The sequence below is a fragment of the Gallinula chloropus genome (genome assembly GCF_964237585.1).
Source record: "Gallinula chloropus genome assembly, chromosome: 7".
Taxonomy (NCBI): Eukaryota; Metazoa; Chordata; class Aves; order Gruiformes; family Rallidae; genus Gallinula; species Gallinula chloropus.
This window is the reverse complement of record NC_140092.1, coordinates 29,424,055-29,446,257: the sequence shown is the minus strand read 5'-3', so window position 1 is coordinate 29,446,257 and position 22,203 is coordinate 29,424,055. Positions and strand designations below refer to the sequence as shown.

General features: G+C 46.5%; 1 protein-coding gene across 1 annotated transcript in view; it reads right to left on the bottom strand.

Moving 5' to 3' along the window:
- ZNF827 (zinc finger protein 827) overlaps nt 1–21,929 on the bottom strand; it is a gene marked incomplete at both ends in the record, with an annotated part of 110,596 nt that extends 88,667 nt beyond the window's left edge. Inside the window, one exon of the mRNA XM_084266737.1 lies at nt 21,887–21,929. Within this exon, the coding sequence (XP_084122863.1) occupies nt 21,887–21,929 (43 nt within the window). The remainder of the gene's footprint in view (nt 1–21,886) is intronic.
- Between the last annotated feature and the right edge of the window lie 274 nt (nt 21,930–22,203).

The window sequence follows — 22,203 nt, the reverse complement described above, 5'->3', positions numbered from 1 at the left end:
ATGTAAATATTAACTTGCTCCAAGTACTTACATCTGAAAACTGAAAAAGACAAACATGTTTGTTGATTTATAGACTGAACCACCCAATTCAAAGGCTGGAAACTGTAACTGCACCCACTGTAAGGTACACAGGCCATTCCTGAAAGAGGCAAGCGTGAGATGACCCAGTTCCACGCTGTGGGGCTTGGAGAAGTATGGGTGCAGCAGATGAAATCTAGAAACAGGCTGTGTCCCCAAGTTGGAAAAGTCCCCAGGTTGTGGCACTGAGCAACAGACATGGACAAGGGAAAAAATAATCAGAAGGATGCCATTTGGACCATCTGAGAAAGGGTTACAGTTAGGGAACACACCCCAAAGAGACTGAATTTTCATGCTAGGAGGGACAAAATTCCACTTTAATCATTCAGTGCAACGAGTAAATTAAAGAACTTCAGTACAGAATAAACATTGCAAATCCATATGCTACAGTAATATGAAACATATGGAAATTGTAATTATGGGATTACAGAATGAAAATTAAAACAAATATAAAAAGTAGATAGAAATCATATCATTTCAAAGAAATGCAGACAGGAAAATTGCTGATGAGATAAATTAGGTAAGATTGCCCTATCTTCAGCAGTCACACTTCAAGAAAAATCTGGGAATCTACAGGACCAGGATTTAAAGAGACAGGAGAACCAAACCTCATTTTTATTATCTTGATATTGAACTATCTTCATCTATATAAGGATTTCAGATATGATCATTCACGTTTCTGTCAATCTAAATGAAGCTACAATTGCATTTGTTGGCTATTTGGCACCCAGGACATCTTCATCATTTGCTGCCCCAACAGCTTATCTTATTCCATCTCTAAGGCCTACCACAACCCATTCTTACACTAAACCATCTCATACTAAACACTGTACCTAGGCCTACTGAAAGAGCTAGGATTAGGTGATAGGTTTACACTAGGGAACTGAGGAGCTCTGCAAAGATACCTGAAGAATTTAAAAGGATGCATTACACTTAAATGAAGCAGTAAGCCACCCATAAGGTGTTCTGAGGAAATACAGACTGACTCGGATGAGCAATCAGTTTAAGGCCAAGTAAAGAGGCAGATGCATCAAAAACAGGGAAGAGACAACAGCTGAGGAACCTAGAACCTACCCTTGTGGGACTTTTATCAAGAATAGCAGGGGGAGTGAAAGAAGAGAAGTGAACAGCGAAGACAACACGGGCAACTGTAGAGGCATCCAACTAGTGACGGGTAAAGAAGAGGTGAGACAGATGTGCTTGTGTTTGGCCTCCAGAATGGCTTCCCATTTCTACTCCCTCCTGTCTGCTTTCTTAGAACCCTCAGAGAAGGTTCAGTGACCAGGCCCCAGGGCAAAACATGCCTTTCTGGTTGTCCGTTTCGAATAGGGATGCTGTAACCCAGGCTCCATCATGACTCTGACTGTCATACCCAAGTAAGTTTTCCATCACATGGTGGCTGCATGTTCCAGAAGAGAATACAGGACCTACAATGTGTCCATCCCAGCTCTGCAACAGTCAGCCAACTTAGATCCTTTACAACCAGAATACAGAAGGATGCTCACTCCCTTCAGGCAAACCCAGTAAGTACCACTGGCACAAAGCCTGGAAATTTGCCTGAGCCTGGTTGCTAGTCACCCTGGGCACAACAGGAACAAGGAAAGCAGAAGCCATCCTGGAGAACCTCCAGCATGAAAAAGAAGAGAGAAACTTGAACTCCGAACTGCAAATGGCACATTCAGTGAGAAGAATCAGCCACACAAATGTCACAATTTAGTGCAGACCAGGCAATACAGAGGAAAAAAGGAGAAGCTAAGAGCTGAGTATAGCAGATGCCTTTAGGTAAATGATGTACACTGTGTAAGCACATCATTTTAGGAATGCTAAAAAATAATTCCAGGAGATCACTTGCTAGTATCACATCACTTGCTAATTCTCTGGGTGTCAGCTTCATACAAACCCTCACAGATTTCACCACCAGGTACAAGAGAAAGCAGCATGCCCAGCCCTAAAAATGGCAGTCATATCTGGGAAGTCTGTTCTGTTGTATCCTATATAGATTGCTCAGTCTAGCTGCCTACAAACTGCCCTTTTTGTATTCAGGTGGGATTTGTGCAATTCAAATTTAAAAAACAAAAGAGTGAGTGTCATTTCTTTGGGCTGAGCAGCCTTTGTGGGTGCTGCAGGACTACCTCAGAGCAGCTGGGCACAGCATGCAGAGACAGGCCCCACCTCTAGAAAGCACTTACAGCCACCTCTGATTAGACTATATATCCAGAGCAGCAGCTACGCTGATTTTCCCGTTGGGATGCTTGGAAGAAAATCATGATTTTAATAAAGGCACAAAGGCCTGCCTTAACTCCTTTTATTGCATCAACACCAGCAAATAAAACTTAGAAGTCACGGTTACATAAACAGTCATGTGCTCAAGTGCCCAAGTCCCCCGTTTTCCCTTCCTGATCCCTGTGACCTGTAATAGGTAAGCAGCACAAGAAAGTCACTGTTGCCTTTGAATGGAATTTCTGGCTCGCTCGCTTATCAACGGGATGATTATTCAACTCTTGACCTCATCACAAAATGTTTTAGCAGTGTTGCTGGTGCTCGAACCAAATTTCTCTACTGCAGGCTGACCTAGAGAGAGCAGCACAGCTGCAAGAAGGAACTGCCAAAAAGCCACAGCTCTTCTGTTCTGTCCTTCTCCCCTGTGTTTAAGATGTGTGAATATACTCACACAATTAGACAGGGAAAGAAGCCCTAGGTAGGGCTTTCTATTTCATCTCCACATCTTCTAAAATAATGATTTTCCTAACTGGAGGGAAGGAGGAGAGGGGGAAAGAAAGGTACAGCTTTTAAAGACAAGCTATATATCCTCCACTTTTATCCCTAACTTCAAGCGACTTTGAAAGAAAACCCCAGAATATTCACCTAGCAATGTCTCTGGTACCACTTTTTAAAGAAAGGGCTCTGAGATGAAGATGATTAGAGACAATTAATTCCCTTGCTGTCACTGCAACTCTTCATGGCGCTTTGCCCGTGTGTACAAACAACCACCAACGCGCCGCAGTCCCGTGTGCTCAGGTTTGCCAGCTCAGGTTTGCCAGCTACCAACAACCATGGAGAAGCCAAAATGCAGGTACAGCACCTCAGTTTCGTCTCAAAGGCAGAATCCAGGTGCGATGGACTCTTCTGAGGAAGAAGGGAAGCAGGATGGACTACTGAAAAAGCTTGTCCCTGCCTCTATTTCCTTCCCCTCAAATGAAAAGAATTCTGCGGTAGATGGGAAACAGAGACAACGGCCTTTTATTTGCAGCCACAAGCCCCAGAATAAATGTGTTATGTGGGTTTCATTACCTGCCAAAACCATCTAGAAATACATGGTTTCTCTTGAGGTGAGCTGTCACTGCTTGATGAAGGTTCTCAGTGCAGTTGGCTGACCACAAGATAGGACTTCAGTTGCACGAAGTCCGGTCTCCCACAAAACAAGTTCTACCAAAGGTAACTCCTAGGATGATGGATGTTTGACATCCTGCCTCCAAGAGAGATTAACTATTCTGCTGCTGTAGGCAAGAGGCTGTTGCTAGCAGCTGTGGGATTGGTGTTTGAGGAGCGCTGCTTCCACTGGGATTCTGAGTTTTAAGCACCAAATGAACAGGCAGTGCCTTAGAGTGCAGTTAGAAGACACTATTAAGCTCATGACCAACAGAAGTGGAGGTCCTGTGCCCCCTCTTACACTTGCTCTGTCGTTCGTGTGACTGCTTGGGTAAACAGTTTCAGCTCAGTAATGCAGCAGCAAACTACTCACTCTGTTCAAGAAATCAGAAGAAAACTGATGTAAAGGTGGCAGGAATGGGGAAGGAGTAAACAATCTGAGCCACCTATTTCCTCAGGTCTTTTGGGGTGCAAAGAAAATGAAATGCCAATGAAAAAAAGCCAGAAGATTCTCCCTCTCATCCTAAACCTCAACAGTTGAACTACACCTCTCAGGGCAGAGCTGGCCTGTGCAATTAGGATAGCCACAGCAGTCAGTATCATGCAGGCTGCTTTACAGTCCTTATCTGGGACATGTGCAGCTGGGTTGGCCACCACAGACTCTTCTGATAGTAATAAAAAACCCCTCTACTCTAGAATTAGTTGTCGACATCTTCCTGGGAGAAGAAAAGTCCTAAAGACCCAGTAAGGTCAAATAATCAGCAACCCTGAAACTTAGTTGGGCAGAACAGTGTAATATTTATGTATAACAAGGATACATATTCCTGTGTAGTAACATATGTATCATATGTGTCTCACTATAGTTCAGAATGACTTTGTTCTAGCTGAATTTTACCACTGCCTGAGGCTCTGTGAGCTGAAGTACACGAGGTGTGTGCATGAAACCAAACAGAACACACACGGCCTTAGAGGGGGATATTTTTGAAGACCATTTCTCAAGTGGTGTGCCACAAAAGAGCATCCTACACAAAAAGCTTTCGTCAGCGGACTTGACCAATACCTAAAACTCCTGGAGAGAAGGTTAGACAGAGACAGTTGAGTTTTACAATTGAGCTTTTCAGAAGGAACAAGTATTTCTGGAGTCAGCTTGCACTGCAAAGGCTGGCTGGTAGCCCCAAGACAGACTCATAAAGCCCATAAAGCGTCAGTATAACAATAGAAAATAATTTTCCTTACAAAACGTGCTTTATGGCACCAATGTTCTTCTTGTAACGCTTTTATAGAGACTGAGAAAAGTACCACAGCCAGCTTTACTGAAAGTTTCTTCCACAGGTCTTTGTGAACATCTCGTAATCACAGAATTGCAAGGTTGGAAAAGACCTTTAAGATCATCAAGTCCAACCATTCCTGTCCTATGCTAAACCATATCCCTAAGTATTTCTCTACCCTTGTTTTAAACACATCCAGGGATGGTGACTCAACCCCCTCCCTGGGCAGCCTGTTCCAGGCCCCAGCGACTCAGTAAAAAAATTGTTCCTAACATCTGACCTGACCCTGCCCTGGCACAGCTTGAGGCCATTTCCCCTTGTTCTATCACCTGTCACCTGACTGAAGAGACCATCTCTCCCCTCTCCACAACCTCCCTTCAGGTAGTTGTAGGCACTGGTAAGGTCAAATAATAACCCAATAGTTGAGTTTGGGCACACCTTTCATAAAGCAGGAGACAGCGATCAGACTAATTTATGCACTAATGGAACAGAGACAACCAAAAACCTGAAGCCTGTACATTATCCTATCAAAGGAATACACCCCTTTTGCATGATGAAAACCCATTTGCTATAAAACCAAACACTTTTTTAGGCAGCAACTTCTGAGCCAGATTCAAGTCCCTTATCAGGAATTTCAGGCTTCCCTTCAGCTTCCTTTCAAACCAACTATGATATCAGATTAATACTCTGATAGAGTATTATAAATCTGAGAAAAACTAAATATGCAGGAGATCAACTCTTATTCCCACAGGTCTACTTGAAATGGGAATCAGCTTTAGCAATCTTTGATGGTTCAAGTGGTCCACATGCAAGTCCACCTAGAGAGATTCCCTGTGCCTGGAGTGGCAGTGTATCATTTACATCGCTGCACACTCACCACTGTGGGCTCACTTTAGAATTTCTCATCACTTTACTGAATATAAAGTCACTTTTCCTTGTTATAAGGAAGTGCAAAAGCTCCTTAAAATTATTCCTAGTGAGCAAAAAATTCACTTTGCTTGTTCATCTGTTTTGCACTAGATGGCAACAGGCTGTTGCAGTGAGAAAACAGCAGATACCAAAAGTCAATGGGGATGGTGGCACCGCCAAAGTAAGAGAAGCTAAACATTTTTCTCAAAACTTCTATAATTCTTAGCATATAGAATCAAGACCTGTCATCTCAGCCTACTTCATAAAGGAGGGGCAATCACAAAAATCACAGAGCCATTTAAGTTGGAAAAGACCTTTTAAAGACATCAAGCCCAACCATTAAGCCAGCACTGCCAAGTCCACCGCTAAACCATGGCCCTAAGTGCCACATCTACAGGTCTTTTAATATCTCTTAGCTCAACAACTTCCCTGTTCTAATGCCTGGCAGCCCTTTCAGTGAAGAAATTTTTTCTAATACCCAATGTAAATCTCCCCTGGGACACCTTGAGGCCATTTCCCTCTTATCCTATCGCTTGGTATGTGGAAGGAGAGACCAACACCCACTACAATCTCCTTTCAGGTAGTTGTGGAGAGCAATACATTATCATCCCTCATTATTATCCCCTGAGCCTCTTCTTCTGCAGGCTAAACAACTCCAGTTCCCTCAGCCACCCTTCATAAGACTCGTGCTCCAGACCCTTCACTGACTTCATTGTCCTTCTTTGGACACACCCCAGCCCATCAACATCTGGCCTGTAGTAAGGGGCCCAAAAGTGAACACAGTACTTGAGGTGCTGCCTCACCAGTGCCAAGCACAGGGGTTCAATCACTGCCCTGGGCCTGCTGGCCATACTATTTCTGATGCAGGCCAGGATGCTGTTGGCTTTCTTGGCCACCTGAGCACACTGCTGGCTCATACTCACTGGTTGACCATGTCCTTTTCCATCAGGCAGCATCAGCCACTCTTGCCTAAGCCCACAGCGTTGCACAGAAGGTTGTTGTGACCCAAGGGCAGGACCCAGCACTGAGCCTTGTTGAATTTCATTCAGTTGGGCTTGGCCCATGGATCCAGCCTGTCCAGATCCCTCTGTTGAGCCTTCCTACCCTCAGGCAGATCGACGCTCCTGCACAACTTGGTGTTGTCTGTGAACTTAGTGAGGGGGCACTAGATCCCCTTGTCCAGATTATTGATAATGACATTGAAGAGAACTGGCCCAAATACTGACCCCTGTGGAACACCACTTGTGACCAGGAATATTTTAAGATTTCCCACCATGGGCCTTCATTAGAAATGAAACACTAAACAATTCTAGCAAACAATTTGGAAAAGCTGGCAGCAACCAGAAGATCTCTAAGTGACAGAACTTAGTTTCCACTCTAGATCAAATTATGATGGGAGATAATGACATGAGTGCCATATGGTTAATACAGGAATCCATAATATTTTAAAGCCATCTCTGAATGACAATTAAGTCCATGAATGAGATTTTATTCCTCTGGCAGGTCCTTAATGAAATCATCTTTGAAAAGTTGTTTGTGGAACACAGAACTAGTGTCTCTATTAGGAAATTCTAAGCAGAAACACAAACCTGCCTTATCTTAAACACAGTCTACCCGCAAACCAGAGGCTCAGTTACTCATTTCCAAATGACTGCTTGCTTTGTAATAGCTCAATTCTGGGTCACAGTCTTTTACTGTATATTTGAGGTAGAAGACACCAAAATAGAGAATTATTTTTTCTTCCTGATGAGATCTTAGGCTGCAATTATCCCTGACTTACAAAAGAAATCGAAGGAAGAAAACCCATGGTCAGGCTAGACAATCACTATGAGCTGAAGAAATGAAGTAACTCAGCACTCAATCTATCATCATACAGCTCTGTTTAGGTGTTATGGAAGACAAGATCCGTTCACTTGGACAATTCTGCTTGAGAAAATGGAGAAATCATGCTATGTTATCTAGAAGAAGAAAGCAGAATAAGCACCTCAGTTCTTTATCACCTTCATCCCTTAAAAGGCAACGGATTTCAAGAAAGGAGGTGGGCACATGGGAATGATCATAGAAACAACATAAACTTGACCTATGACCTGAAATAAAAGTCTCAAGAAAAAAGGAAAATGTATCCATTTTCAGAGAGGTAAGCCTCTGCTTTAAACAGCTCAAGTCAGATGAGCAGAGTTTTTTCTGCAAGCCCTACAATGTTTTTTGGAGCTATGATGATCAGTCTCCAAGACAAAGACTAAGCCTAAGACATGGTTTAGAGATCTATCTGCTGACTAGATGGCTTGACACATAAGTGATTATATTCTTCTTGGCTGTCACTGGTATCCACAAAGCTTTGGCAAACACCAGAAGAAAATTTGGGAGAAGCACCCTTAACAGTAGCACTTCTATGCAGGGAGCACCTCCCAAGAGAAGGTCTCCATGATAAAACTGAAAGAAGGCATTAAGCACCAACAGCACAGTTTCTTAGATCACTTTCTGTGAGATCTAGGTGCCAAGAGAGGCAGGAGACCTTTGCTTTCTAATCTTCGTTTAACTCGGTGACAAATAACATTGGTAGTCCCATTCTGTTTCGCATGCCTATGTCCTCTGGTTTAGAGCTACATCTACAAACTCCCTTCTCTCACTCCCTGCCTTCATCTGCTAACAATTCATCTTAATTAAGGGTGGCACCTGACCTGCCACTTCCCCAGAACTAGCTGCAGTGATAGCTGTCTCAACTCTTTACTGCCACAAAATGCATCTTCATCGCCTGAAACGCAGGGCAAGCCCCAGCACAGCCACAACCCCCACAGAAGAAGCAGGCACAAGCATCCTCAGGTTCCCTGCAATTCACAGTAGCCAAGAATGAAGCCATCTGTTTATGCTATAGATTACCCTAACACTGATTTCCCCTCACTACACATGATGCCTTTCAGTGGGGCTACCCATTTAAAACCAACGGGGTCACCACAGCAACGTGATTTCAGTCACCCTCGCAGTTGGAAAGGAAGCAGGTGAGAAGTCACAAGCGTCAGTTCTGCTGGCAAAAGGGGCTGACTGAAGTGGGGAAAGTCTTCAAACACACCACTTCGTTGCATAAAACTTGTAAGGAAAAGAAATGATTCCCATATCCTCCCATATCACACTGTGGTTTAGCATCACAGCCTGGGAACAGCCATAAGCTTCCAAAAAAGCTTTCGTGCTCCCTGAAAGACTAAACCTTACCTAAAAGCTGTAGGAAAAGGCCATAAATCACCTGTGCTCTGAGCTGTGCCGTGCAGGGCAATCCCAAACTTTCCTAGGGGACAAACCATTGACTGAAAGGCTAATTGAGGCACCAAAACCCCACTGGCTGATTACCTGTTCCTTCACCCATTCATTCCAAGGAGTTGCCCTCCTGTGCTGTACACACCATAAAGGATCACGCCCTTAAGCAATCCAGAGTAAATTTACCATAGCTACCACCATGCATCAGAAAAAATTGTCTGCTAAGGTTGATAAATCGGTCAATTACCTGCTTCCTTGGCTTTTATTCTTGTGTAAATGTTTCCATCCTTGTATCACCAGTACCTATGAGTAGACAAGCTGTACATTCCCCAAACCAACGATTTAAATTACTAGTAAATCCTTAATTACTATAAAAGATGACAAGAGCGTTATTTTAAGAAGGTTTCCAAGCACCAAAGCAATAGCTCCAGAAAATAAAGGTCCCTTGCTGTCACTATTTGAGGCCACTGTCTCTGGTTCCTCTTGCTCTGTGCACAGCCCTTAGTGGTCCCTCAGCTCACCTGAAGGCCACAGCAAGAGAACCTGCTGTCTTTCCATCCACAGCCCCTGCATGGTTGAGCACACACACAGAGTTACATGTCTCAGCTCCTCTCAAACCACCTCCCTCCCAAAGTCACACATTCCCCCCTGTCCCTATAAACCAGGAAGAAGTCATTAACATACAGAGGAAGGCAAAGATGAGCAGATATTACTGAAGCACTGCAGTTACTGACTTCATCTTCAAGGTAGAGATCTTTTAGTGCTCCTGGTGGGGATGTGAAAAGCAGTCCAATCCTTACAGGTGCCAGGAGAATATGGGAAAGCCACAGAAGGCCATTGTCCTTACCAGTGAGCTGTTTTGGGCTCAAAATGGAATATTAAATCTATGGCAAGGTAGATGTGCATGATCTCATGCAAAATACTCCATCTTTCATCAGTACCACCAAGAGATTTCCAGAAAAGAACAGAAAATACCTGACTAATGACACAGAAGCTGAAATGAACAGCACAAAGGTGTATCATCCTTCTTCCTCTACATGCAGAGGTGATTAAATACAAAGGACTGTGCAATAGATCTGGTTTCCTGTATCCCTTCAAAAAGCACAGTCAAATTTTAGAATTGAGAAGCAGAAAACTCCCACCAGGGATTGCACAGGGACAGACCAACACACACCCAGCATAGCTTCAACACTTGAGGAAAGCTCCTTAGAAGGCCTCAGCATCACTGTAAAAACATACAGCAACATCCAAAACATAGCTAATCATTTCAAGCAGCAAGTTTTGCATCTTTTTCCTCACTTACCTCTGTTCCTCTGAGACACAACTGCTCTACAGATGTACAACATCAACCACTGCTGCCTTGGCTTCCCTGAGAAACTGCCAAGTGCATCTTTCCTACAGGTTATCTAATTAGAATACTGGTTCTCTCTCAGGCTGAAACAATCTTCCTGTTGGGTCACTGGTGGCCAGGACAGCAGGCTGACTCCCTAGCTTGCACTCCTATGCACTATACAAAAACAGCAAAGAAGGAGGAATCTGTATTTCCTCGTCTCTCTCATGCACAAAGTAATCCTTGAGAGCACTTTCTGATGTAAAAAACAGAAGTTCAGGAGACACTCAGCTGGAAGAGTAATCAGAAGTCCTACAGAAGATGACAGTGTTTCTGATCAGCTTTCTCCCTGACTGCTGGCTCTCATTTCCCAAGCCAGGCCAACAATGTTGGGGGTAATACAAATGGCAACCTTCATTATTCCTCTTCTCTCCAGTGGATTAAAGAAGGGTTGTGCATTCTCTTGAACCAGTTCCAAATAACTTCTCATTCTATTAACTTCTGAAACTGCCAGTAGTCTTCAGGGAGTGATAAAGTAAGGACATCACCAAAATGAAAACTGGGTATTTCTCCACTTTCTTACCCTTCCTGACCAGCTGGTCTAGAAACCTCCCATAAATACTGACTGGCAAAGGGTTTAAAAAGAGAATGATCAGTGATAGAAGCATTTGTAACACAAGTGGTTTTGGAGAAAGAAAGGAAACTGGTCCTCATCAGACTAGTAGTGTACACAAGGATTAAAACTGGAAAAAAAGGTGTCTGTGAAGCTCTCCCAATGGGGGTGAAGAATCTCTGAAGAGAACATCCTTGTTGAGCCACAAGGAGAAACAAGAACTCAAAAAAGCTGGAGATACCATGTCCCACCAAACTTCCAAACATCCCCCCCAAATATCATACACTCCCACCAGCTCTGTCATTGCAGTCTAGAACTGGCCCCAAAATCTCTTCCAAGGAACACAGTTATAACTTACAGCACCAGCAAAATAGCAAGAGAAAAATTCCTGCTTGCCAAAGGGAGGTTTTCATCTCTTTAGCACAAAGTTAAGCCAGCTAGCTTCTAAGGAAGGAAGGAAGAACACAGCCTCTCTCTATCCCTCTGCCTCCTTAGTGCTGCAGGAGGCTGGCTGGCCGCTCTTCACATAAAGGACATGTTGGAGCTTGAAGAGCTGTGAAAGAAGCGGTTGCATTTGCCTGCCTTGATGATACGATGCAGCGTTGCACATTCTGACCTCTGCTTACTCTGACTTCTTTTTGGTCAGCTCATTATTTCCTTTTCTGAGCACGAACGAGACATCTCAACTTCCCCACAGCCCCAGTGGCATTCCTGCAAGAGCAACTCATTCCCCTCAATTCAGAAGAATCGCTCCATATTCAGCAATCAGAGGCTTCTGTGCAGGTGATGCTCAGGGCCAGGTTCTCTCCTGCGCGACACGTATTTGGCAAAGGAGGAACCCAGCGTGAACCTTTACCGTGCTCTGAGTCTCCCTTGTGTTTTCTAACCTAGAGTCAGCCTGGAGACTTGGTTTATCAACAGCAGCTGGAAATGGCTGTTAACTGGCAACTAGAACCGAGCGTGTTCCAGCTGTGGCTTCATCTCTGACCTTTCCCATCTCTGATTCACCGTCTATTCGAAGTCGCAGTGATATGAAGATGTATGAAACAACAGTATTATTTCTCTCCTAGGAACATCCCTGTGCAATGAGTATCCCCACCTGGGAAGGCCAAGGCAACTTCCATAACATTTGCATCACCCCAGCAGCACAAGGGAGATCAGATGAAGGCTGCAAAGCTGGCCCACTGCTGATGATAAACATTAAGTCCAAGTTTAAAAATAACGTTAAGTGGAACTCAGTGAAGTCATCTTAAATTATTCTAAATATTGAAGTTGGAAAGGTAGTGACAGCAAACACTGAGAACTTCCTTTCCCTTTTATTAATACAGAAAGAGAAACCCCCACACTAACAACTCGAAACACTGACTCCTCGAAAAATGCTTTTAAAATACATGGAACTATGGCTTTAGGAGACATCTGTGAAGGTGGTTACAGGGATCAATAACGGAAAAGAAACAACAAAATGAACTAGAAATCCCTCTATCAGCTTAATATCTGGTTTGCAATAAACAAAACACATGATCAAGCTGCTGTGGTGCCTTTAATTATCCCTATTGTGTTTACAACCTCTAACAAGGGGTCACAAAGTGAAGGGAGGAGCTCACAAACACCACGTATGGCAACATTCATCTGTAGCAGGTGACATCAGACCAGCATACCTGTTTTAACAAAGACTTCCTTTGGTTTTCACTAGCTTCTGTTTATTGTTGCTATATGTGGCTTCTCCTCTCTATTTTTGGTAAGTAACGTGCTCCTGACTTGCCGTTTTACTCTGCCCCATTACTCACCCAAGGTGCTTTATGCACGTTTGCTTTCCAACCGGTTCAAAAACAAAAGGGTTAGGTTTCAGATACTGAAATTACTCCTTCCTCCCAGTGTCACAGGAATCCAGTTCCCTGTAATATTCTTTTTCCCTTTCTCCCAAAGTCAGATTAAACCACGGCAAATTATATTCCGCGTTTCTAATTTGTCCCACGAGGATGATAACATGGTAACCTATCTGAGGGAAGCTTCAAGAAGTGTTTGTTTTGTCGTGCTGTGTTGGCTACCACAGACAGCTGCTTTCTCTGTCCCTGAGAGGATTGCTTGGGGTTAACAAGCAAAGCCAAATAAGAGAGGATTAGGAAGCTACTCGGTAGTGGTAGGCGAGCACACAGACGCAGACCTTTCCATGTGGAATAGGCACTCCTCGCTCCTAGGCACGCTGTTTAAGGCACTGCCTCAGCTTTCAGCCTGAAGAAAAGCCAGAGGTCACATAATTAATGTGCCAGCCCTGAATAAAAAGTGGACATTCCTCCAACCTTTCCTTATTTTAAAGAGATTTAGGATTCTGCGCCCGGCTCCTGGTACAAGAAACAAATGCTGTGGCTACCTAGGGCACAGACACAGCGTGTGGAGCAGTGTGTCCTGCCTAAAAATCCACCTAAAATCCAGATGCAGCGGAATAGATCGAAGCGAAGAGGAAGACTCACGTTCATGTCCATTCCACTGCTGAACATGAACCTTCCCCTTCGCCACTGGCACACTACCAAAGGAGGATGCCAATGGCAATGGGATTTGATTTTATTTTTTCAAAGTGCATTTCTTGGCTGGAAACTCTGTGGGCTTTACCAGCACTTTTTAGGCAGGCCAGTAAACGCCTTCAAAGACAACCGCTCCGATCCTCGTGAGAGCCGATCCATACTAACTAGCACAGCGCTGTGTAGTGGCATATGAGCCAGCCTGAGTACACCCACAAGTATTATAGCTGAATTAACCTGGGTAGACTGCTGTGATAACTGCCTCCCATACACAAGGTAGCTTATTTAGAGCTTGCTTTGCTATCTCAACGTGGCACAGCACTGTGCAGGAAGACAATATAAACAATTATGGTGAATTCCATTCAGACCTTATGGGTGATGTAAAAGTACCTCAAGGTGGGCAGAAGAGCCCCCTTTAGAGTTATTCGCTGTGTAATGAACTCCCTTTGGCAACGAGGAATTGACGAAAGGATTATGTCAGCCCTTCCCTTCCAGAACAAGGAGCAAGGTGAGAGCCTGGGGGTAGCAGAAATTAGAGCAGCTCTAGGCTGTTATGCTTACACTGGTGCTTGAGAAGGGCTCTTCACAGGAGCGAAGTGCTAGAAATACAGAGGTAGGTATGGGGAAGTCCTGCTCTGAATGCAAAGAAATGGGTCCTAGTTGCCAGGTCTAGATGTGCCATCATGGTCTGTAAGGGGAGAGGCTCTGGTTGTGCTTCAGGTAAGCAAGCTACATCACCAGCTGCTATCCAAACCCACCTGCCTATCACCATCTCTTGTTCCCTACCTACTTTTCACTAGGCACGATCACCTAGTTGTAGAAGATCTGTTCTAATTTGGGGGAATTACTTTCTTTATGAGTAACTATTTGTACTACTACAAAAGCCAAAGTGAAGTCTACAAGTATCTTGCAAAGAATATGTGTTCCTTAATAAAGCCACCCATGAGAATCACTCATCAAGCTAAATACACACTCATTAAAGCCATCAATTCTTCTAATGCCTTCTCCTGAAAGTTTGCTGCCATTTATTACTAAGAATTCACCAGAATTCTCATTTTTGCCCTAACAGGCACCAAAACATTGATTAAAAATAGGAAGCAGTCATTTTAAAAAAGTAAGCACGTGCCAAATCTTCTCCTTAACAGAAACTTCTAGTTAAAACTCACAACCATGCAGGAAAGAACTCTTTGTACCTGCACAGAAAGCCCTGCCACTGAGGAAAAACACATCCCAGCAGAGCTATAAACCCTTCTCAAGGAAGGGAATCCCTCGAGGTAGGACCATGCAGGACTCAGAGGGATGATGATGATGACAGTAGTTTGCTTCCAGTTGCTTCAAAAAATTTTATTTCAGAACATCCTCAAATAAAAGAAAATGAACAGTGCAGATGTTTGGAACCTAATTTCGCTTTTGGAAAGTGCTGATCAAACCACTCATTACAAGACCTCTACCACTCGCTAATCCTTTCATTTTGACGCAATTTATTCTAAACAGCAGCTAAATCATCAGTCTTACATAAAAATCTTCCCTCTCTTGGCCTACTGTACTAGCAGCAGTAGTCACTCTTTCCCCAGCTTCCATCCCTACTGCCTGAGTACCAAAAAGAACAAGAGAAAGGACTATTTATGCAGCCCAGATTTCTCAAAAAAAACCCCACCCATAACCCTTTCATGACTCCAAGTTAATTGAGGTTGGACTCAGTGTGAATTCTCAACCTGCAACATGGACCAGGCTGTCTTCACGTGAGGCTTAACTTGGGATTCTGCTACTCACTGTCATTACACCACTAGCAGGAATCCTTTCAGAGACAGGAAAAACTTTTAAGGAATAAAACTACTTATTTGGTAGGTTCAGACTGAGCATTCAAAATATTTGGGAGTCTAGAAGAGCCTGTAAATGCAACCGAAGGTACGTGAGGACAAGAGAAACTGTCTTTAGGAGCAATAATGCTTCCATAATGGTGACCCTAATTAAGTCTGTACAAAGAAAAAACTAGAAGGGAAGCTCTCAGGTAAGTTCATGGATACACGTGGCTGGATCCTTCCTTAATGTAGCCACAGAGCAGTGTATTTGTGCACAGCCAACGCTGAGTCTACCCTGCAGCACGCATCCTGTCATCCGAAGTAGGGGTCAACTCTGAGGTTTTTTTAATAGAGCTAAATAATAGAAAGATTAAAATTCTTGGGGAAAGGGATACCATCCAACTTTTTGAGGGTTTCTTTGGGCTTTTTCCTGCAGCTCAATGTAATTTGTAATTTTTCATACCTATATCAGCCCATGTAATTTATATTCTTCATTAAAAACTTTTTTTTTTTTAAGTAGAACAAACCCCAAAAGTTTTACTTTGGGGAACAGAAAGAAAGAGGAAGAGAATTCCCCCCACCTCCCTGAAAACTGGGTTCTGTTACATCCTGGTAGCTACTTTGTAGTCCGGATATTTTCCGTATTATTATTATTATTTTGTAAAACACGTGATATTTAAGCTTCCATACATCCTGAAGGGTTTTGTACCTGTAAACCTAAATGATACAAATCACATACCAGGAACAGCAAACTAGGCAACAAAAAAACGGTATGCTAGGAAACAGGGCAAGGTGTTATTTAGAAGATACACTCTTCAAGCGTAACTGTGGAGTAGTTTAAACAGCTGTAACAGTAAAAAGATTCCAGGCATAAGCTGTATTAGCTGCCCCTAACCATCTGAACTAATGTCTATATTATGATTTCCTTGCAACGTGAAGGAAAAAAAAGCAACAAGCCTCTACATGGTGCTTCATGACAAATCACATGCGTTGTGAAGCTTCATGTTAGAAACCCTTTTAACTTCCAAAAAGTCCTCTTTTGTAGGTCATGCTCTCATTATCTTGCTCTGGGATCTGGTCTGATTAAATTATAGGAAATTACTAATACTTCACTTTGAACATTCAGCTCCTCCTGGCTCTTCTTTTTTTCTAAACTTAATTCCTCCTACTCCTGCCTTCTTACATAGGAAAAAGACAACAATCACTCTGTTACAAAGATTAAGTCCTACTCTTTCTCCACCCATTTTAAAAGTAAAAACCCCTTCTGTCTGCACATTCTTACACCTCCCATTCCACTGCTCTACCTGCAGGTTTTCCCATAGGGCCAACTGGTTTGTGGGTTTGTTCTACAACCATTTGCACCCTTACCCCCTCTAAAATCTGATTTCTAAGAGCTTTACACTGGCTCTTTGGTAGTCCCATTTATACTCCAGTGTGCTTAATTCATATTTTGTACCATCAGACAACACTGAGACGTAGTCTATCACTGAACGGCTGTAGACATCGATCACTGAATGATTTTATACAAGTGAATTAATATATTTAATAAAAATTTTTAAAAGCAGCATACAAATGTAAAGAGGAGGAGGCTTTACATGTCAAAAAGACTCCCCATAAAGGGAGAGAGTATCCCCAAAAAGCCTGTGACAACTTTGCTGCCATGAGAGGGACAGAGTAAGAACCACGTATCCAGGTGGAGTAATGTGGATGCTACTCCATCCACCAAAAGGCTGGTGCTATTCCAGAGGTACATTATGGTACCTCCAGGACAACTATGATGATAGCAATGAAATTATTAACCTAATCATACTAAGAATAGTAATTTTCCCTTCATGGATCCTCTTGCTGTCAATGAGCTATACCGTGGTCCCCGTGGCAGTAAGAGGTTAAAAATAGTAAATATGCCATAAGTTTCCCCTCATACATGCAATATCTGCTAGTAAAAGGTAATAAACTCTATTAAAACAGAAAGATTCCTGCTCCTAGCGAACGCCTTGTGTCTTGAAGGCAACTCTCAAATGCTGCATGATAGCAAAGACTTTTCTGACACTGGGAAGTCTTTTGAAAACCCCATCCAACCCATCCTCTCCTGCTATCAGAAAGTATCAAATGAAGCAAGTTGCAGAAGTAAAAAAGGACTCTCTAAATCACTGTTAATTTACTTGTTTGACAGAGTGTTCTTTACACTCTGATGATATAATCCAGCAGTAAAAAACAATATAATGAAAAGCTTCACAGAGTTTAAGAGGGTTTTTTTTTTTTTTACTGTATCAAAACAGCTGAGCACTTCAACACACTATGTGGAATATCTAATGCTATACCTGACCACGACAGCAAGGAGAGTTATGCCCCCTCGTTATCACACATCAAGCTTTTGATATCAAAACTAATACTGCATCAATTCTGCACCTCCCTCTGTATCAAAATAAATCCATCAGCAAACACCACTGCAGCCTGATCTACATTAAATACACTCTCCAGTAAGTAGTAGTAGTCCAAACTTCTCAATGTAGCATCCAATTCTGCCTCTACAACAAATGCAAGCTTTGTATAAACACCATTGTGGTGCTCATTCACAAGCTGCACCGCTCACACACCTCTTCAGGAGCCTGGAAGGAGTATCGATTGCTCTGTTTAAGGCAAAGTAGTGGTCTAGACCTTAAACGTTCACTTGAGTGCCTCAAAACTTCCCTAAACCCTCACTCTGCAGGTTGAAATCTCACAAGCCTGATCTGTGCAGGTCAGAGGAAATGGGACTTTCAGGAATTCTCAGAAAAGAAAATATTAGTGTGAGGCAGATCGAAAAGCAAGGCAAGAAGGAGGAGAAAACCAGAGTAAAACTCTATTTATTCATAAATTTGTAAAGTTTCTGATGCTAACTGAATGGGTGAAAAAAAGAATCTAAGTGCTGAAAAGCTGAAGGACCACAAAAAAAACTTACACACACAGAGTAAGGAATGAGGAACATTCCTTTGAACATTCCAGTGAAGAGGAATTGACTTGCCTGAGTTAGCTGTATCCAAAAGTAATCGTAAGACACATGTGCACTGGGAAAATTTTTAACCTGTGGAGCCAACTCCATCATTGTAAACTGAGTCTACGCTGCCCAAGTAGTTAGTTTGGGTATGAATGAGCCATTGTCTATCCAGGAACTCCTGAAGTCCTTTCCCCATTCACCTGTATCTTACAGTAAAAAGGATGCGCTCTCTCTGTGTTTCAGAGAGGATGAGTGAAGACATTCTGCTGGCATCTGGGACTAAAGAGTTCCCAAAACCTCACTTCAGACACATGGAAACCCTGCTCTCAGTACCTGTTGATATCAGTCTTGAGGGGCCCATCCACCTGACTGAGCCCCAGGGTTCATCCTGCTTTGAGCAGGGGGTTAGGCCACAAGACCTCCAAAGGACCCTTCTGAGATAGATTATGTTGTAAACAACTCCAATGACTGGAAGCTCAACCTGAACTCTGCCCTTTTAAGCAGATGCTACCAAAGCACAGCGTTACTGCACCTAATAATAGCCTTTTTTTTCCTTCAACAAGGGAAGCACCAGTAGCCAGCTGACCCACGAAGCTGATGGACTTGTATACAAGTTGTGTAACATCAAAGTTGTATAAAGTCAGGGTCCTGGTCAGCAGCAGCTGCATGTTCCCACCTCAAGCAATGTGACAGCATTCTTCAGGCACGCTGTAGGGTAGGTAAAGGTTTAGAAGAAATTAATTAAGACTGAGAGGACCTGAGAAGGCAGCTTCCTACCTGAGTCATACTGGAGCCCATAAGACTAAGTTACATTTGCTGGGTTACTAAGTCCAGTGAATTATTCTGTGTATCAATCTCTTAGGGTTTGTTTCCCAAACAACTGCCCCAGAATCCTAAATATCAGCGAGAGGTTCAGTAAGAAGTCACCTTATTCAGGTGCAACTGAAGATGCCCCAGCAGTGACCTGCCCCACAGTGTGCCCACAACGGGGCAGAGGTGAACGTGGCATATTAACCATCTTCTTCCCAGATGCACCCGGTTCACTTTGTGTTCCTCTGCCATGGTTAATACTTCAGAATGAAATACGTGTGCTGTTCCCCCAGGGAATGTATTGCTAAAACCAGCAGGAATTGTGGAATAAAAATATATTTTACACCGAGTGCCCATTAAAGCAACACGTTGGTAAAAAAACCCAATAAATTAACTAAGTAAATCCCTATTTACAGCGTTTGCACACTGAAGGCATCCTCTGGATCTGCAGGGCTGCAGGCTACAGCAGCATCCCTGCAATTCTTCCTGAATTATCTAACACGTTATTATTGTCATCGTGGTCAAATAATGGCTTTTAGCCCAACGCGGTGTGGCTGGAAAACAAACGAAGACAAACGGACCCCACTAGAGACGCGTGGGACAGGCTGCGGGAGCGCCGGGCACATCGGGGCACAAACTCCCCCGAATCCAGCCCGAAGAACCGCCCGGGCAGAGCGGCAAAGGGAGGCCAAAGGAAAATAACCCCCCGGAACCAGCCACACACGCACAACTCCATTTGCACAATGCCGGCGATTGTTCCCCGGCCCAGAACAAGCCGCGACTTCCCCCGGCGCGGCCGGTCAGGAGGTCGGGGCCCCGGGGGGAGCCCCGGCCGCAACCCGGAGGCAGGGGCAGCCGCAACCCGGCGCCGGAGCCGAGCCCCCGCCGCCGCGCACGGGGAGCGGCACGCCCGAGCGAGCTAAAATGGAGCCCAGGTTTGATGTCAGCCCGAGAGGCAGGCGGAGGGCAGCCGCACCGGGGCGGGGGCGAGGGCAAGGTCAGCCGCCGGGCCGAGCCGAGCCGCAGCGCCCGCCCCGCCGCCTCCGCCCGCCCCGAGAGCCCCTTGTCGCCTCCCTGCTCCCGGCACGGCTTCTGCCAAACCGGGGAGGCGGCGCTCAGCCCCCTCCCCACCACCATCACCCACCCACCCTCCCTCCCTCCCCCCCGCCGCTTCTCTCCCTCGAAACGCCCCTCCACGGCCACGCAAGGCCCTGCGCGCCCGGGCTTGGCCCCTGCCCCCGCCCGCCGCGCCGGGGCCGGGGCGCTGCAGAGGCGGGCGCCGCGCTCCCGCCGCCTCCCCGTGCCAGCCGCCCCGGCCCCGCCGCTCTCCGCGGGGAATTAGCGCCGGGGCTGCCGGCTCGGCTCCTCTAGCGGGCGGACCGCGAAAGGGCTGCGCGGGGGCAAACGGCGAGAGGAGGGGAAGGGAGAACCCCCTCTCCCCCAGCAACCCACCCCCCTCCGCAAGTCAAGCCCTTGACTCCGGAGGAGAGGAAAAGGAGAGAGAAATACTCGCGAGGCTGCAAGTGCCGCCCACCCCCTCCTCCGCACCGACACCCCCAGCCCCGGCCCGTGTGCCGGTGCTGGAAGGGCGGGGGGGGAGGAGGGGAAGCGCTGCCCCAGCTCCTTCGCCCGCATAGCGGGGGAGGAAGGGGGGGGAGGAGTGGGGGGGAGGGGGCGGCGGGCCGCGCTCCGCCCGCAGCTGCGCCCCCCGGGCAGGGGCCGCCCCGGTGAACTCCCGGTGACCGAGCCCTGCTCCGGCACCGGCGGCTCAGCTCTCGCCCTGCCCCGAGCCCGGCGCGGAGGGGCCGCAGGCACGCTCGGAGCAGATGTGCCGCAGACAGACAAATGACCCCTCCATCCACCCCCCGCTCTCCTTAAACCAACCCTGGGGCCAAGCAGGGGCAGGGTATTTTTAGGTCCCTTTCCCTCCGCCTCCCTCTTCAATAGCCGCCGAGCGCCTAATGCAAGGAGGGGGGGGGGGGGGGGGTGTGCAGAGCGAGCGGGAGAAAAGTTAACTGTTTTGCAAAGAGGGGAGAAAAATAGGCAGGGAGGGGGGGGAGGGAGCGCGCAGGAGCAGGGCAGGGTGAGCTGTGTCAGGGGCTGCGTGCGTGTGTGCGGTGTGTGCGTGCGCACGGGGTGCCCGCAGGCGGGGAGGATCGGGATGCACTTTAGCCCTGTGCTCTGCTGCTCTCGTCTGGGGCAGCGCCGCCGAAGCCCGAGTCTCGCCTGGCTCGCCTGACCCTTTCATTTCACTGCGGCCAGGAGGAGCCCCGAGCCCGCCGCCGCCGCCTCTCCCTGCTCTGCAGGGACCTCGCCTGCCACGGTCTGCCTCCCCGCCGCCCCCTCCCCCGCCGCCGGCAGCGGCCCCGGCCCCCTACGGGGGTGGCCGTAGGGTCGGTGCGGGGTGCCCCCCGCCGCTGCCGCCGTCCCCCCTCCGCGGCTGCTGCCCGCCTCCCCCCCGCTCCCGGGCCGCCCAGCCCCGCCGCAACCTTTAGCCGGGGACGGACCTCTCGGCTGGTTCCGCACAAGACGCCAGCAGCCGCTTCCCCTCTCGCCGCCCTCCCCTCCGGTGCTAGCCCCCCTCCCCACCCCAATAAAGCAGACACCCCCCCCCCCCCAGCCCCAAAGAGAAACCCACACCGCCCCCCCCACCTCCCCCCCCACCCCAGCACAAATGCACAATCACGGGCGAGGGGAGGGAGAGGGAGGAAAGGGCGAGAGACGCGAAGAAAGAAGGGGGGAAAGGAGAGAGAGAGGAAAAATTAAAAGGGCACAAGGCTGTTCATCACCAACATGGCTGCCTTAGCTCAGACCTAAAAGAGGAATAACCCAGGCTGTGTCTTTGTCAGTTTCACCTCTGTAACCCTAAACTAATGCACGAAACGACGGAGGCGGCTGCAGAGGGGAAGGAGACGGGGAGAGGAGGAAGGAGAAAATGGCAAAAAGAGGGGGCACTTACGTGAAGAGAGGCGCTTGGGCTGCTCCTGCTTCCTCCTGGGCATTTTCCCCCTTTTTTCACATTCTCCTCCTTGGTTTAACGGGAGATCAAATAAGACCGGGAGGGGGGGGCACAGACAGGCACAAAGCCGGGGCCCCCGGGGGAGCTGCTAACCGGGGCAGGTTTTCCCTCTTCGCCGGGGGAAAGGGGGTCGAAGCCGGTTTTCCCGGAGCCACCGCGAAGGGCTCGCTCTCCCCCTCTCTCTTTCTTTTTCCTCTTCCCCCCCCCCACCCTCCCCCCCCCCCGCCCCCCCAACCCGGTCGTGCACCTGGCTTGTC